Source organism: Arvicanthis niloticus, chromosome 4, assembly GCF_011762505.2.
Source record: "Arvicanthis niloticus isolate mArvNil1 chromosome 4, mArvNil1.pat.X, whole genome shotgun sequence".
Lineage (NCBI taxonomy): Eukaryota > Metazoa > Chordata > Mammalia > Rodentia > Muridae > Arvicanthis > Arvicanthis niloticus.
Window position 1 is genome coordinate 67475773 of NC_047661.1, and position 15147 is coordinate 67490919.

Genomic DNA, 15147 nt, shown 5'->3' on the forward strand with positions numbered 1-15147 from the left:
TCAACACTGCAGGAACGGAGACACTCTCGGAAGCTCAAAATCAGGCCACTAGGGGCCCCTCTCTCCCCAGGCCCAATTCTTCATTCGGCTGGTGACCTGATGCAGGCAGTGATGAATCCTCATGGCTGGGCAACCCTTTTGTGCCAGGCATTGCTCTATTCTTCAAATTCTTGGTGACTTCTCTGACCTTTTGCAAGGTAATAATCTCAGGAAGGCACCTACCTTTGGAGGGGATGCCCAACACTGTCTGAATGTCCACATGTACACAGAATCATCAAACTTTGGGTGCAAACAACTTTATTTCCACCTGGTTTTGCTGGCACTTCATCCTAAAAACCCTTTGAAAATCAAGAACGAGTAGCACAGTGTCCCCTAAAGAAATCGAGGGACAAGAGGCAGCAGACATGAGAAGACAGTTGAGGCACTTAGGGACTTACTCGGTAAAACCTGAGGCCCTTGTATGAGGGGGCGGGGCCTAGGCTGGACGGAGCCACCCAAGTGTTTCCCAGAAACCCCTTCGGACGCTGTCCTCTGAATTCCAGTCCCACCCCTCTCATGTCACCCCCTGTCATGGGGAAGAACACAAGCAATTGAAGTGAGAGGCCCTGCTGGGGTCTTCCAGGTCTGTTCCCTAGAGACTGGAGGGAGGCGTCAACAGTGCCTTCCTGTGCCTTGAGAGCTGTCCCCGTGGTCCTTCTGGGGTGTCCATTGAGCGCAGAGCACGGCCCTATGGAAGACAGACATACTCATCCTCCGCACGGCACTTAACCCCTGATCTTTTCAAAATACCTGCCCTGCCCTTAGGAGCCCAAGTGCGGTTGCATGTTCTCAGCCATCTGACCTAAGAGGTCTCCAAGAGCCCCAGCCCATTTCCTTCTATTAGCCTTAGAGAGAGGCAGTGGTCACTCTAAGCTCAGTCAGTGAATGAGAGGCGTAATGGGTCTTGAGCCCAGGGCTTCCAAGTAGCTGGTGGCCCCTACCTGTTTCCTCCTGTCACTTACAGGTCTTCGAGGCACACAGGAAATCTGGGGGGGCTCCCAAAGCCCATTCTCCTGGCAGCGGATCAATGGCAGGTTGCGCTGGGCCAGCCCCTCTCGGCACCGATATCGAAGCACAGTATCTACCGCGTAGCGCAGCCGAGGGCGACCAAATATTTGAGCTAGGGGCAGCTGTGGTGGAGGTCCACAGGACACTGCAAGAGGTACACATTTAGAAGCTGGGAGCCTGGCTTTGTGGATGATGGTTCCCAGAAACTTGACGGGGAGAAAAGGAGTGGCCACAGTTGACCAAAAAAAGTGGGTCAGTGTAGTGTGTCAACCCCCCCACAGTCTGGGGTACACCCTGACAGGCTCTTCTGGGTAGCTTTGCTCTGCTCTTACATGTGGCAGTCCCGGCCACCCTTTCCCTCGGCAGCCCTCACCAAGACCCATCTTGCAGGTGTAGGATAGGTGGTAGTTGCAGGGCACATCACTCCACTGTCCCTGGTCATGCCACACCATGACCACACAGTTCTCCCCAGACAGGAAGTAGCTGTCAGGCTGCCCAGGGTTCCAGTTTTCATAGAGCTGGGAAGGGGGAGTGGAGGAGGTGGTGAGAAGCTTAAACCCCACAAGTACCAGGAAAAATGCCCTCTGAGAACTGGAGGGAGGACTTGGGTGTATCCCAGGATATGGAAGGGCGGGGTCTGGTGACTGGGACAGGCAGGGAGGGGAAATAAGAGGACAGGGGCTCTCCAGGAAGGAGACAAGAGCCAGAGAGGAGATGGGCACACAGAAAGAAGGGGTCCATGGGAAGGGGGAACAAATCAGCCAGGAAGGGAGGAAGAGGCAGAGACTGTTACTGAGGGCAGAATGGCTTCCAAGAGCTGATCTAGACCACAGTGCAGTGACAGTCCTCACCAGAGGGGCACCATCTGACCACAAGAAGTCACCCTCGATGGTCCTGTCATTGAGCCCAATCCACTGGTATTCCCGGTATCGATCTGGAGAGAAAAGCCAGAGATGCAGTGAGCAGGAAGCCCTTTATTTCTGGACCAGTGATGATGACCTTTGGGGGAGTCCATCCAAAAAACCTACTCCCCAAGTCTTGCTCACTTGTGGCTGCTGGCTCAGAACCAGGCTCCTCTGCTAGGAAAGCAGCCAAGGATGGACCACATTCACCCATCTTCTCTCTTTTTCTTTTTTTCCCCCACCAGGGAAGACAATCAGATTTATCATCATAAAGGCTCTCCCTAAATTCTTTTCTTTTGAAAGCTTTTAATTTTTGTTTTATGTGTATGAGCATTTCACATACACATGTGTCTGTGCACCACTTGTGTGCAGTGTCCTCAGAGGCCAGAAGGCAGCAGAGGGCAACCCCAGAACGGGAGTGATAGATAGATGGTTGTGAGCTGTCACATGGGTACTGGGAAATGAACCCTGGGCCCTTCAAAAGAGCCAGTGCTCTTGACCGCGGAGCCGTCTCTCTAGCCTGTCTCCCCGTTTTCTTAAGTAACCTTCACACCCCATGGGCGCAAGGACATGCAGGTGGAGAATAGCACTTTGGAAGGGAAAGAAGAGGAGCAAACCTTGCTACGACAGAGTTAGCGAAGCACTTGCATCTGGGAAAGCAGGGAGGCCAGCAGTCTAGGCAGTTCTGCAAATGTAGGGCACGTGGTAGCCCAATCACCCCATAACAGGTCTCAGGGTGAGTGAGAGATAAAAAGAGTGAGGGAAGGGAAAAGGGGTGTGAGAGAGGAAGCAGAGGGGGGGAGAGAGAGAGAGAGAGAGAGAGAGAGAGAGAGAGAGAGAGAGAGAGAGAGAGAGAGAGAGAGAGAGAGGAGAGAGGAAGGCGTGGGTGAGGAGTGGGTTTGGTTTGGATCATGCGCAGAAAGCCAGGCTCCACCCACCATTGACAAAGTCTTGCTCCTCAGGGGTGCAGATGCTGGTCAGATGAGCACCTAGTGCTCTGCACTGGCTTTCTGCCTCCTCCCAACTCCTTCGTGTGGAAAAGTGCTTGTAGCAGGCACCCTGGAAGGCCTCCCAGCCAGGGCTGCAGAAGTGAAGGCCTGGAGTACAGGGGAGGAAGCAGCTTAGGCTGCCAGGTCTTAGATTGGCTTCTTTAGCTGGCTGGCTAGCAGCAGGAGGGGAGGACTCAGAGCCACTCAAGTGCAGCCAGGAGGCCTGAGCCTGGAGGGCTCTTGGGCAGTGGCTAGGTCAGCTGGCTCTCCAGCCCTGGCCTGTGCAGTCCTCCATGCTGAAAAAGACACTACCCTCCTCCCTGCTCCAGAGATAGGAAGGTTCAGACCAGCTATGTAATTTGCCTGAAGTGGCAATTCATTCATGGCAAGGCCCAAACCAGTGACCTCCCTCCATCTCAGGAACTAGTATACTGGGGTAGGGTCCAGGCTTTTGACCTGCCCCCATGTCCTCCAACAAACTCACCAACATCGCACAGGTCCCCCCCATAGCCTGGCAAACATAGGCAGCGGAAACCCTCCTTCTCCTCCAAGCATGTCCCACCATTGTGGCAGGGGCTGGGGATACAGTCACCTGACAGAGGAGAGAAGTGAGGTGGAGGAGCGTGAGGGGGAGCCGTGAAGTCTGAGCTCTCCAGGGGAAGGTCCTGGGTCCCCCAGCTCAGACATCTTTCAGACCAGGAAGGTAACAGTTCTGCCTGGAGCTGGCCAGTGCTCCAGCCCACCCAACCCCCAGTTCTGAGCACCTTTCCTCACTCTCACCTCCCAGTTCCTGACTGGCTCAAGCTCCCACCAGTGGGAGCCCTGAGCAGCCAGTGGGGAAGAGGCCAAGAAAGGGGAGAAGTACAGGGCTGTCGATTATGAGACCTGGATTCCTGCCAGTCTCAGGCTGGCTCACCCACCTTCTCTAACCTTCTCTCTGGCCTCTACCTAAGTGCTGGTGAGCAGTCAGCATCTACTCCATTCTGGTCCAGATGACCAGAGACAGTGGCTCCTTTAACCAACAGAGCAGACTAAATCCCTCAGAACTACTCCCAGTAGCAGCTGAGATCAAGGCCCACATGTCGGTGGTAGCCAGCCGCAGGGGAGGAGGAAGGAGAAGCTGGGCTGATTTAATTGTCTGGGATGACCCAGCTATATTTGGTACATTGACCAAGCAGCCTTCCCAGTGTCCTCCACTAATATCTAACATGTCCAGCATCCCTCTGCTAATAGTTTCCCAAGTAAGGTGAAGTTTGGTCTCAGGTGACGATGGGGAGAGTCCTGAGCTCCTCGGAGTCCTCATGCTTTCTGCTTCTCCAGTCTCCTTCCAGGGCAGAACCTCAAACCCCAGGGGACAGACTCTTAAGCTCAGTCCTTGCCTTTCAGGCCATAAGTCCCAGCCTGGCTGTGGGATACTGGGCCTGGACCTTGGCTGGGCAGTGTGGGGTGATGGACCCTCCTTTGGATTTCCCTCCTCCTTTTCTACTCCACAGAGCCAGAAAGCATTTCTTTCCCACCTCCTGACAGTAGGCCAGGGTCCTCTGGCTCTCTCTATAGGTGGGCTGACACTGCAGTGACCTCTGAGGGGTTCTCCACTCCCCCCCTACACCCACTCCAAGGCCAGTGGGCAAAAAGGTGGCAGCTGAAATGGGTGAGTTTTTTTGTGATGTAGGGGTGGTACTCCACTTGAGCCATGGAGGAGAGGTGAACCTGAGAAGGCCTCAGCCTTCCCCAAGAGGGCTTCCGATGGGAACCTTAGGCTTCTGGGACAGAAGGTTCCTTTCAGATGGTGGAAACCAGTTCTTTTCTTTCTGCCCATCCCACTCTGTTACAAATGAGCCAGATCCTTTGGGTTGAAGAGCATAAACCATTTCTCCTGGGGCGAGGGGGGTCATTAGTGCAGAGTTAGTGCAAGAGGGGAGCACTGGGCACAGGGGTAATAGTACTGTCTCTTGCTGGGTGCAAGGAAGATGATATGCTTAAGCCTTGGGAAGCCAGAGAACCAGCTCCAAGCAGGTACTGCCTGGGTAGGCTACACATCATATCCAGGCGGTGTGGGTTTTACTGTAGGTGATGGAGGACTCCCTTGGGTGATATATACAATCAAGGCTGGGGTCTCAGCAGTATGAAGGGAAGTGTAGATGGCCTAAGGAGAGACAGTGGCAGCAGTAAGAAGCTGCTGCCCTGCTGGGACAGCAAGGATGTTGGTAGAAGAAGAGTGGCAAAGAGACACATGGAGAGGCACAGAGGATGGAGAGGGTACAGGGAACCAGAGATTCCTGATTCAGACACAGCAATGAGCAGAAAAGACAGCTGGAGATGGGCAGGGTGTCAACAGCTGGGTACAAAGCAGTTTAATACAGATTTATTTCCAAGGCTTGTTTTCCATGAAACAGTCAAAAATACTTCACAGAAGTAGTGGCTTAAGGCTCTTTAGGGGTGAGTATTCTGGACCCCAGAAGTGAGGGGCAGGTATGGTCTCTCAGGCTTCCCTGGAATCGATGGGAGGTGGTTAAAGGAACAAAGGGCACAGGGAGGGAACAACAGACGATGGGCCTGCCTTCGAGGGGTGGGAAGGCTGGTGAGGGCACCAGGAAGAGGCATGAGGACATTCTGTGTGGCCAGTGAGATGTGAGCTACAGCAGAGGGCCCAAGGTTCAGTGGTGGGGCTGGGGGAGCAGAAGATCAGAGAACTGGGATGGAAGTGACAGAATGGAAGGAAGGTCCACAGGAAGAGACAGGAGAGGGAACGAGGGCAAAGGACCAGAGGGTCCAGGTCCAGGGAGAAGGTGGGTTAAAGGCCTAGGAGTCAGGTGGCCCAGAGCTGGAGAAGGAGGAAAAGGAGAAAAGCAGGCATTGAGCCTTCCGCAGAATTACCTGATGAGGGAGCCACCGCCACTCCACCGCGGCTGGCACTGTCGGTGGGCAGCACTGGCTGGGCCTGCACTGAGGTGCCTGTCAGAACAGTTCTTCCAGACTTCTCTTCTGAGGGGGTCTCCAGCTCCCTGGTACCCACAGGGGCCCATGTAGCTGGAAGTAGGGAAGGGCCATCCTCCAAGCTGGAACTCCCTGCCTCCTCACTCTCTCGAGGAACCCCAGAGAGCTCAGGGCTCCCAGTTTCCCCCCCTACTTCTCTTGCCCCATCTGGAGTGGATGTGAGGCTTCCCTCCCTTGTGGGGAGCAAAGTCTCTGCAGGTGGTCCATGGACCCTTGGAGGCCTGGGAGAAGGTGATGCACCCAGCTGTAGAACTGCCTGGGCTGGTGGGGACACCTGGGAGAGTGAATGCTCTGTTTCCAAGCCAGTAGGGAGAGGGCTGCTGAGCTCTCTGGGCCACACCCACAGGTCCTCCTGATTCTTCTCTTCCTCCAGAGTCTCTGTGTCTTTGGATCTTCCTTCTTCCTCCAGGGCTACTCCTTCCTCTTCTGAGGACCCGGTAGGTGGTGCAATGGATTGGGTTTCCGAGTCTGACCATAGCAAGACAGTTCAGCACCAGGGACAGCGTCCCAGACCACGCAAGGGAAGGTAGGGGAAAGGTGGGTCCTGAGGGGGGTGGGGGGGGGGGAGGGAAGGTGGTGCTCCTGCACGCTGAAGGGCTCTGCAAACTGCCTCTAGCTCGGGCAGAAAAGGATGTTGCATCTCCCTCTCCTAGTCTGCCAACATTTTTCAATCTGTCTGGGGTGGGTAAGGAATATATTTCTTTTTCAGACAACACTCTCTAAACACAAGTTTCTCTAGCTGCAGAGAATTGGGGGTGGAATTTACTTGAATACCAAAATTGGAAGAGTGATAAGAGAAATAAGGCAGAATTATGCCAGTCATGACCCCAGTGTCCACCTGAGCTTACCCTCCTACCCCCAACTTCTCTCAGGTAGTGAGGACCCAAGGTAAAGGCTTACAGTTACCTAGAGGAGTCTTGGGTGCCTCTGCTGCATCTTCTGGGGTAGAGCTTCCTCCTCCGCCATCTTCTGTGATGGGGATGGAGTAGATCGCCCCACGAGACTCGCTCTCCATAGTTTCCTGAGGCAACTGCAGTTCCTCCAGCTTCTCTGTCACTGTGACAATGGCCTCTAGTCCATCAGAGGCTGGGATGGAGGCCTCAGAGAAGGCAGAGGGATGGGCAGAGTCTGTGGCAAGAGGAAAAGGCCAGTGGGAAGTTAAGTATGCATATGAATCCTCCCAGGGTATGGCCTGCATCTGAGGCTCTAGGCTAGAACTCCACAGGTCCTGGAATATGCTTCATCCTTCCATGGCTCCTCACAGGGAGTTCAAGGGCCCCCTGGAACGTTATCACTCATCCCTTGAGTACTAATGGAGTGCCTGTTAGTTTTAGGCCAAGCCTTCTCTGAGTGTGGTATAGAGAATGCTAGGGAAACCTGAAGAAAATAGACATAGGCGATACACACATTACACAATAGAAACAACACTTGAGAAGCAGTAAGACAATGTGGGGACAACACTTGAGAAGCAGTAAGACAATGTGGGGGCTCACTTTCCTTCAGAGGGGTCTAGAAAGGCTGAATGGGCTGCTTCCTTAAGTGTGAAAGTGGAGTGGGTGGGTGGAGCCTCTGTACTCTGCAGGCTAGGTTTGTATGGAGAAGGGTACGGACTCCATCCCCCTAGGAACAGTACTCAATGGTCACTGTCTGAGGAGCTTAGAAGCAACAGGAAAAGGAAGGGAACACCTTCTGGGTGTGGTGCTCACTGGCTCAGGGTGAATTACCTCATCTTCTGGGGAGAGAACACAGCCAATGACTCCAAAGTAGAATTGTGCTAAGAAGAGCTCAGAGGGCTATCTCCAGCCAGGTCAGACAGGACTGCATGACCTGTTCCAGCGAGCCTTGCTCCAGGCCATCACAGACCAGCAAACCTACATCTGCCCTCCATCTCTCCTCCCTTGCCCCTCCACACTAGTGTCTCTTACTGATTCTTTCAGGACAAAGTGCTTGCTCAGAATCCGCACTCAGCTGGCTTCCCAGTACCACCCTTTTGTCCCCTCCTCAATACTCAGTGTTGAAAGTCCTGACACCTGTAAGCTGTAGGATCTGGGACATTCTAAGGAGTGTTCCGCTCCCACGTGCATTTTGCTCACTGAAGAACAGAACAGTTGGTTCATGGAAGTAAAAGAATGTCAGCCATCTCTGTTGGCCAATATGCTTACAGACACAAGAGCTGAGGCAGCTTTGAAACCGGCAGAAGCTAGTACAGACTACTGAGGGGGCGGCAGGTGAAGTTGTGCAGAGACTGTAAGGGAGATGCCCAGACCCTAGGTGACAAGCTGGCACCACACCCCTATGGGCAAATGGCCAAGAAGATGGTGAGGGCAAGGCTAGAATTCCAGGCCTGGTGCTACCCCTGAGGCCACTCACCTCGGAAGCAGTAGACATTGAAGCGGTTCTGCTTGCTGGGGAAGCCAGTCTGGTTGGGGAAGAGGAAGAGGGTCTTGACTCCTGGCAGGCCACCCCCACAGCGTTGGCTGGGCGTGATGATGGGGTAGCGCACGCTGCCATCAGCCAGCCAGCCAGGGCTACATCTGTCCAGGCCACCATTCCAGGCTGCATACAGCTGGCCTGTGCTAGCGATCTGTGCACCACGTTCCAGACAGTAGTCCCGAGCCTCCTCCCACGTCAGCTTGCTGGGAGGGGCTCCTAGGAACAGTTCTCCTGAGTAAAAAGAGGAGCTGGGTCATCAGGCAGTTGGCAGTCCTTCCACCCTAGACACTTAAAGATACCCAGGCAAGCTCATTCCTGGCACGGGGTCACCTTGCCCACCTGATAGTACCAAAGTCTGCATGAAACTTGCATGCAAGATGAAAATCAGTGTTTAGAGGAGCCTGGCCCCAACCCCTCACTCTATAGGACTCTGCTGAAACTCACCACCCCACCCCCGCCCCACTCCCACCCCAGCTGTCTGCTATTTGCTAGGTTTGCTCATAGGCTTGCCCCTGGGCCAGTGTTTGGAGGAGTACATGAAGTGCCTGCCTAATCTGCCTGTCCCCTTAGACGCATGAGGTCTAGTGGAGGCCCCAGAAGAAACCAAGGGCCATGCTGCAGAAGGGCTTGTCACTCTCAATCACCATTTAGGTCTTCAGCGTAACAGTAGACGTCGTAGAGGTCATCAGGACCCACCACTCCGTAGTTCCGCACTCCAGGGTAGCCGTCCATGTCTCCATAGCAGGCCTCTCGTGGGTTCTGGATGGGGTACCTAAGAGGGAGGAAGAGGCTAATGACTGGTATCTTCCCCGCAAGGCTGTCCCATATCAACCCTATTGCTGTGTGACAAGTGGGGAAGGGGGACGTCAGGATGCAGGAAAGTAAGGCCCAGGCAGAGCCACGGGCTAATTTTCTTTCCAGAGGCAGGGAATCCTGAGGAACCTCGATGGAGGGTGGAGGCAGCAAGCACCCTGACGTAGCCAGGAGTTCCTGGTCTACATCCCCAGCCCACCTCACAGTTTGGTCCGACAGCCAGCCTGCATCACACTGCTCATAGCCGCCGAGGTAGGCAGCATAGAGCTGCTCAGGGGTGGCGATTCGGGCTCCAATGCGAGCGCAGGCTTCCTGGGCTCCCGCAAAGGAGAAAGCATAGCGCGCAGAGCCCTCTCTGTAGAGGAAGACGACCCCTGAGGAGCAGAGAGAACTCCTGAGCTTGGTGATCACCAGCACACTGACCTCCCCTCTCTTCTCTGTCACTTCCTGTTCACGAAAGGCAAAGTCCGATTGTGCTCACACTACAGCTTGTGGGACTGTCTCCCTCCACATCTCTGGCCCCCTATTTTGCCTGTGCCTTTCCCCTGCAGGATTTGCTAAGCCGCCTCACAATCAGCTCCCTGGGGGGCCGGAGTCCTTTTCTCCCCGTCTCTCGGAATCTCACTCTCCTCTGTCCTCTCACCTTTGACCTTGACCTCCACAGCATCACTGCTGTCGTCGATACCGTGCTGGACCTCGCAGCGATAGACCCCGGAATCATTGGACCGCAGTTCGCTCAATACTAGAGACACATCCGTGAGCGATGCGGGGTAGGCAGGCAGCGCCACGCGGAACCGGTAGGCTTCGTTTACCTTGACGCGCAGCCCGCGAGCCACCAGCACCTCCACCTCTCGTTCCCCGGACAGGAAGGTCCACTTGACTCTGGGAAAGCCCGGCGCGGGCCGGCGACTGGGTGGCGGCCGCAGGTGGTGGACGTGGCATGGGATGGCCAGGGCACCGCCCAGCACGCCCCGCAGCTGCGTGGCACCGATGCGCACGCGGAAGGCGCGATCCTCTGTGGACAGGGGTCAAAGCCGGCTGCAGCCAGACGCAGGACGCAGTGCGCCTGTGCGCGTGGCTCCAAGCCCCGCCCCCCAGGACCAAGGTGCCTGGGGTGCACCGACTGGTTCAGGGTGCTGAGCCCTGCCCAGGGTCCTGAATTTGATCCTTCACCCTTAGCCTCCTACCTCGTGCCCCTTTGCAACACTGGCCCCAAGACTCCCCTACTTACTAGGGTCCCCAACTCATCCCTATTTTGCAGTTGGATCCAGCTCTTGCCCACAGCGCTTCCATATCGTGTACCTAGGCTGGAAGCAGGTGGCTGGGGCTAAAAACCGAGATAGCCCTCTGCCCTGGGAGAGATGTATCTAGCAGAGACAATGGTTCTCTGGAGGGTTGCTCACCTGAGCTGTCTTCTTTCAGGTCATCAGCGAGGGCTGCAGGGGCCTGGGTCAGGACCAGAGCTGCCAGCAGGGACAGAAGCAGTGGGATCATGCTGCAAACGGATGGAAGAACTTGAAGAGGAAAGATGAAAGTTGTTAGACTGACTGCGGAATGGGCTTCCTCCGGGTTCTCTGACCCACCATACAGGCAGCACGTCCCAGATTCATCCCTCACCCTGGCTCTGATTCCTATCTCTAAGCACTAAGAGGTGTCTCCAGTCAACTCACTGTGTGACCTAAGCCAAGGTCCTTACCCTCCCTGAGCCTGTGTCTTCTTAATTGGAAAAAAAAAAAAAAAGCATCATCATTACCACCTTATGAATTTTGATGCCGCTGTATGCTTGAGTGATCTGTTTGTCTACCTGTCTAGCTGTCATCTGCACAGTTACCATTATCTATTATCTACCTATCTATCTTACCTATCTATAATCTACAACAGAAAACACCCTGTGCATATGCCAGCATGCAGACACACAACAGATGTCAGTGTGACGGGCGGCACTGTGTAACCAGCTCTCTGTGCACTTGTATTCCAAATCTATGCATCTAAACCAGCCACCCATCGAACATGCAGAAAAACGAGTCTGTACTGAACACATGCAGAGGTTTTTGTCACTGTTCCCTAAACAGCATGCACACACTTAGGGATTATAAGTCACCCAGAGACGAGCTCCTGTGTATGAAAGACGTGCGTAGGTGAGATGCATTCTGTGTGAGGGACTTGGGCACGTGCAGGTCCAGGCAGTCGCTGGGAGTTGGCGACTCAAACCCACAGACCTAGGGGTAGGGTTGGGAGCACAACTGGTCCCACCTCACCCTTCGGGGCCCCCATTCTCAGGTGCAAACCAGGAGTTTCTTTCCCCCACAATAGAGCTCCAGCCTTCCCTGCCTAACCCTTCCTCTTCCAGGAAGGCCTCCTAGACTGAACCCCATGAAACAGTGGCTTCTCCTTTGGCTCCCTGTCCACCAGGACTTGTAAGGAAGCTTCCCCTGGTGCCCAACATCCTCTGTCCCCTCCCTCTCTCCCTCCCTCCCTCTTTGCTCCCAGCCATTCCCCTCTGCCTGGCACGGGCTCTCCCACCGGATCTCCTGGCTCAGAAGCCAGCTGGGACAAAGACCCTGTCCCTGCCAGTCTGGCCTCCATCCAGTTGCTCCTTCCCCCACCCATCTTTTGTGAAAGCCTACAACTTGGAGTGTACTGGAGAAGGGTACAGGGAGAGGCCGCCCCCCCTCATCCCTCCTGCCCTGGCGGTCAGCTCTGGAAACAGTTTCTCTTTCTGGGGATCCCATTGCGCTTACAGGCTCATAGGGAAAGTGAGGTGGATGCCCAGAGAGGGCTAGGACTAACTCTGAGCCAAATCAGGAGCCAGGCCATTGTGCCCTCAGGAAGGAAAGCTGCACACTGCACAGCTAATGAACACACTCTTTAGGAGCCAGGCCAGACTTGGAAGTATTCGGGGACCCGGGTCTACAATGGCTGGTGATGCAGCCGGGGTCAGTTGGGACATCAGGCAAGATTTCCTACCGATCATATTCTCACTGGCTCCATCTCCCACTCGATCTGCGTTCACAGTCGCTTCTTGCCTGAGCCTAAGCGGTCCTCCCAGAGCCTCCCAGGACAGACTCCCCTGCTAAGCACCGCTCTGGCCTGTGCTGTGTTGTGCTGCGGGCAGTACGAGCAGTAACTCGGGCTATCGCTGGGAAGCACGAAGAGAGTCAGGGGCTGGGGCATTCTGAAGAGAGGATGCTGGGAGCAGGAGCTCCTCACACCCCGGCCCTGTGGCCACCTCTTTTACCCGTGCTGGGGCAGCATGGGACGAGGAAGGAAGCCTGAGGTCAGAGGATCCAACTGCCTGAGACATTAATTTCCGACCCGAGTGGCCTAGAGTAGCTCCTGTTCAGAGCTTGGGCGCTCTGACACTTCCCGAAGGAAGGCCACCACAAGGACCCGAGCTCAGCAGCCCCGTCTCCAGCCAGGGCATCCCCAGCCGCTCCGCAGCCCAGACGCCCCCTGGCTCTTGAAAGCTGCCCGGCAGGGACAGTGAACAAGCAGACGCGTGGCTCAAGGTGCCATGCTGATGCCCGCACAGTGCGCTGTGCGCCCACCCTCGGAGAGGCGCTGCTGCTGACCGCGCCCCCGAGTGCCTGGGGGACCACAGGAAGCTACAGTAGGCGACTGTCCCCGTCGCCCACAGCAGCCAGGCTCTCGGCCCGCCCTCGCCCACGCCGGGATCCTCAGGCTCAGAGAGGTCAAGAAACTTACCCAAGGTCACACAGCAAGCAAGCGACCGACAGGGCCAGGCCTCCGCACTCACCTTGCGAGGTCCCCTCCGCACACTGCGCGTCCCGCAGCCGCAGCCGAGACTGCGGCTCAATGCGCGGGCGCGAGCAGGCCGGGCGCGCGGGACGCAGACGGGGGCGCCAGCTCGCCGGGCGCCTCACAAAACCCCCTTTCTTCCCACGCGCCCCGCCTTCGCCGCCGTCCCCGGCCCTTGCCGCCCCTGTGGGGGGCTCTGCGCGGTCACGGGACCCGCTGCCTTCTCTGAACGGGTTCTGGGCGACAGCGGCCAGAGCGAGGACAAGCGAAGTAGGACAAGGCTCCGCGGACGGGAGCCCAGGACTTGCAGCGGGGAGGGCAGAAGGGGCGGGGAGGGAGCGATGGAGGGCGCTGTGGCGACGCAGGATGGAGAGTTAGAACACGGGAGGGACTTCTCATTGGTTAAAGGGAGGAGGACCGGCTCAAACTTAATCGCGCAGAGAATGGAAGGACGATGGGAGTTTTGCCCCGGGAAAGAGGGCACTGCTGAGTGAAAAAGGGAAGTCCTTTTCTGAGGCCAAAGAAGATGCAGAGGACCACAGTTACCCCTCTTGAGGAAGCTTTGATCGGACTGTGCTCCCCTGGTGATCCTTCTCCCTCCACAACGAAGGAGCTGACTTTGTAGTCCTTGACCAGGTGGAGGTTGAACAGCAGAACTGTGGGTCAGGCAACACAAGTCAAGAGAGTCTAGGCGCGCGGTGCCAGCCGCACAGTAAGTGATGGAGCGGCTATCACAGGTTGCAGACCAATGCGTGCAGAGCGAGAGCCTCCTAGCCCCGGCTGGGGCTGGGTTGCCCAGTGTGCAGCCAGGCACCTGGGGGTGGACCTCGAGAACTGCCAGTTGCCCGCCCCCCCACCCACCCCCGCTACTTCTCCCTGCTTTCCCAGGCTCCCCACTTTCCTCCTCTCCTCCTCTCTCTTGGGACTCCAGGCAAAGCCTTGGCACCAACTGTAGACCACTCAGCCAGATCCTTGTCCTCAGTCCTCTGGACGCCAGCAAGGCCGGTGTGGGGGCTGCGACCTTATCACTCTAGATCCCCAAATGCAGCCTGCCTGCCTGACTGCCTGCCTGCCTGCAGACACCTTAACCCCCAAGTCAGGGGACAGTTTCCTAACTACGCCTCACCCCTAAACTGTGGATGTAGTTCCAAAACGCCTCCAGAACCTCTGGGAAAAAAACAAACTCCTCTCCAAAGCCTTACTGAGTTTAAAGAGAGGATCCCAGCAAATGCCGCCCACTGTAAGGACAGGACAGAAGGACCTTGGAACCCGGGGCAGAGTCACGCAGGGAGACAAATGCGCAGCAGTGGCACCAGCAAGGAAGGAGACAGAGTGGGGCTTCTGAAGAAGCTGGGCAGGAGGCCTTTATTTATTCATTCCAAAAGTCATCTATGCACCAGGCCCTGTTTGGGGTCCTAAGACTGGGGGAGTCACCAGCCAGGAAGGACTCTTAGGTTCTGGGGGCCAGGTCTGGGTTGCACCAACACATGGGCTCCATAGGGCTGCAGGTCCCCCAGGTGGAGCTAGGGAACTAAGGGACTGCAATTCGGCCCAGTCGGTGTCTTAGATATAATCTTTGGGAAAACCTGACGGTGACCAGGGAAGGCAGGAAAGACATTTCCCCTCCCCACTGCTCAGAGTTACCAGTGTGCACATCCTGGGAGAATCCTGGGGCCAGCAGAGCCAGCAAACAGCCAACTGTCAGGGATGCCCTGGCCTCTGATCCATCTACCCTCTACTGCTTCTGGGATATAACCGACCCAGCAGGGCCCCTCCCCCTCCTGTGGACTCTTATTCTGCACCATTCTCGGCCTTACAAAAGTCTACCCCAAGCATTTTGGTTAGGGGCTCAGCAGCCCATGGGGTCTGAGCCTTTGAGAGAGAGCCCTTTCTAGCAAGTGGGCATTTTTTTCCCCCAGCTGGGGACATTTGCACTGAGGTATACACACACAATTCTAGCCATCGCTGATAGGTACCTTTCCTCCAATTATGGAGTCTAGCATCTTGACTCATAGCCAAAGGACTCTGCTCATTTCTATTCTCCATCTGAGGTGCTACTGGACCCAGGCCTGCGCCTTGCAACCCCTTTAGATCTTAGACAGAGATCTTGGCACTGGAAGCCAACAGAGCTGGGAAAGGCAGCTTTCCTGCACAAACCTGTGTCCTAGCAACAGGGCATGATGGTTCTCATAGCCGCAATGGTGTTC

General features: G+C 55.8%; 1 protein-coding gene across 4 annotated transcripts; it reads right to left on the bottom strand.

Annotated features, from left to right (window-relative positions):
• Positions 1-280: 280 nt before the first annotated feature.
• On the bottom strand, positions 281-13247 carry Bcan (brevican). 4 transcript variants are annotated; one of them, XM_034501217.2, is made up of 14 exons: positions 12939-13211; positions 10585-10695; positions 9825-10196; positions 9381-9555; positions 9013-9140; positions 8306-8599; positions 6842-7063; positions 5816-6403; positions 3423-3530; positions 2888-3046; positions 1899-1981; positions 1421-1565; positions 1002-1192; positions 281-727 (listed from the first exon to the last, which is right to left on the bottom strand). In XM_034501217.2, the coding sequence occupies exons 2-14, from the start codon at positions 10673-10675 to the stop codon at positions 632-634; spliced, it is 2652 nt and encodes an 883-aa protein (XP_034357108.1). In that variant the 5' UTR covers positions 10676-10695; positions 12939-13211; the 3' UTR covers positions 281-631. The 4 variants fall into 4 exon arrangements, with proteins under 4 accessions (XP_034357108.1, XP_034357106.1, XP_034357109.1 ...); XM_034501215.2 differs by having other exon boundaries at positions 981-1192; positions 12887-13083; XM_034501218.2 differs by having other exon boundaries at positions 12887-13052.
• Positions 13248-15147: the final 1900 nt, after the last annotated feature.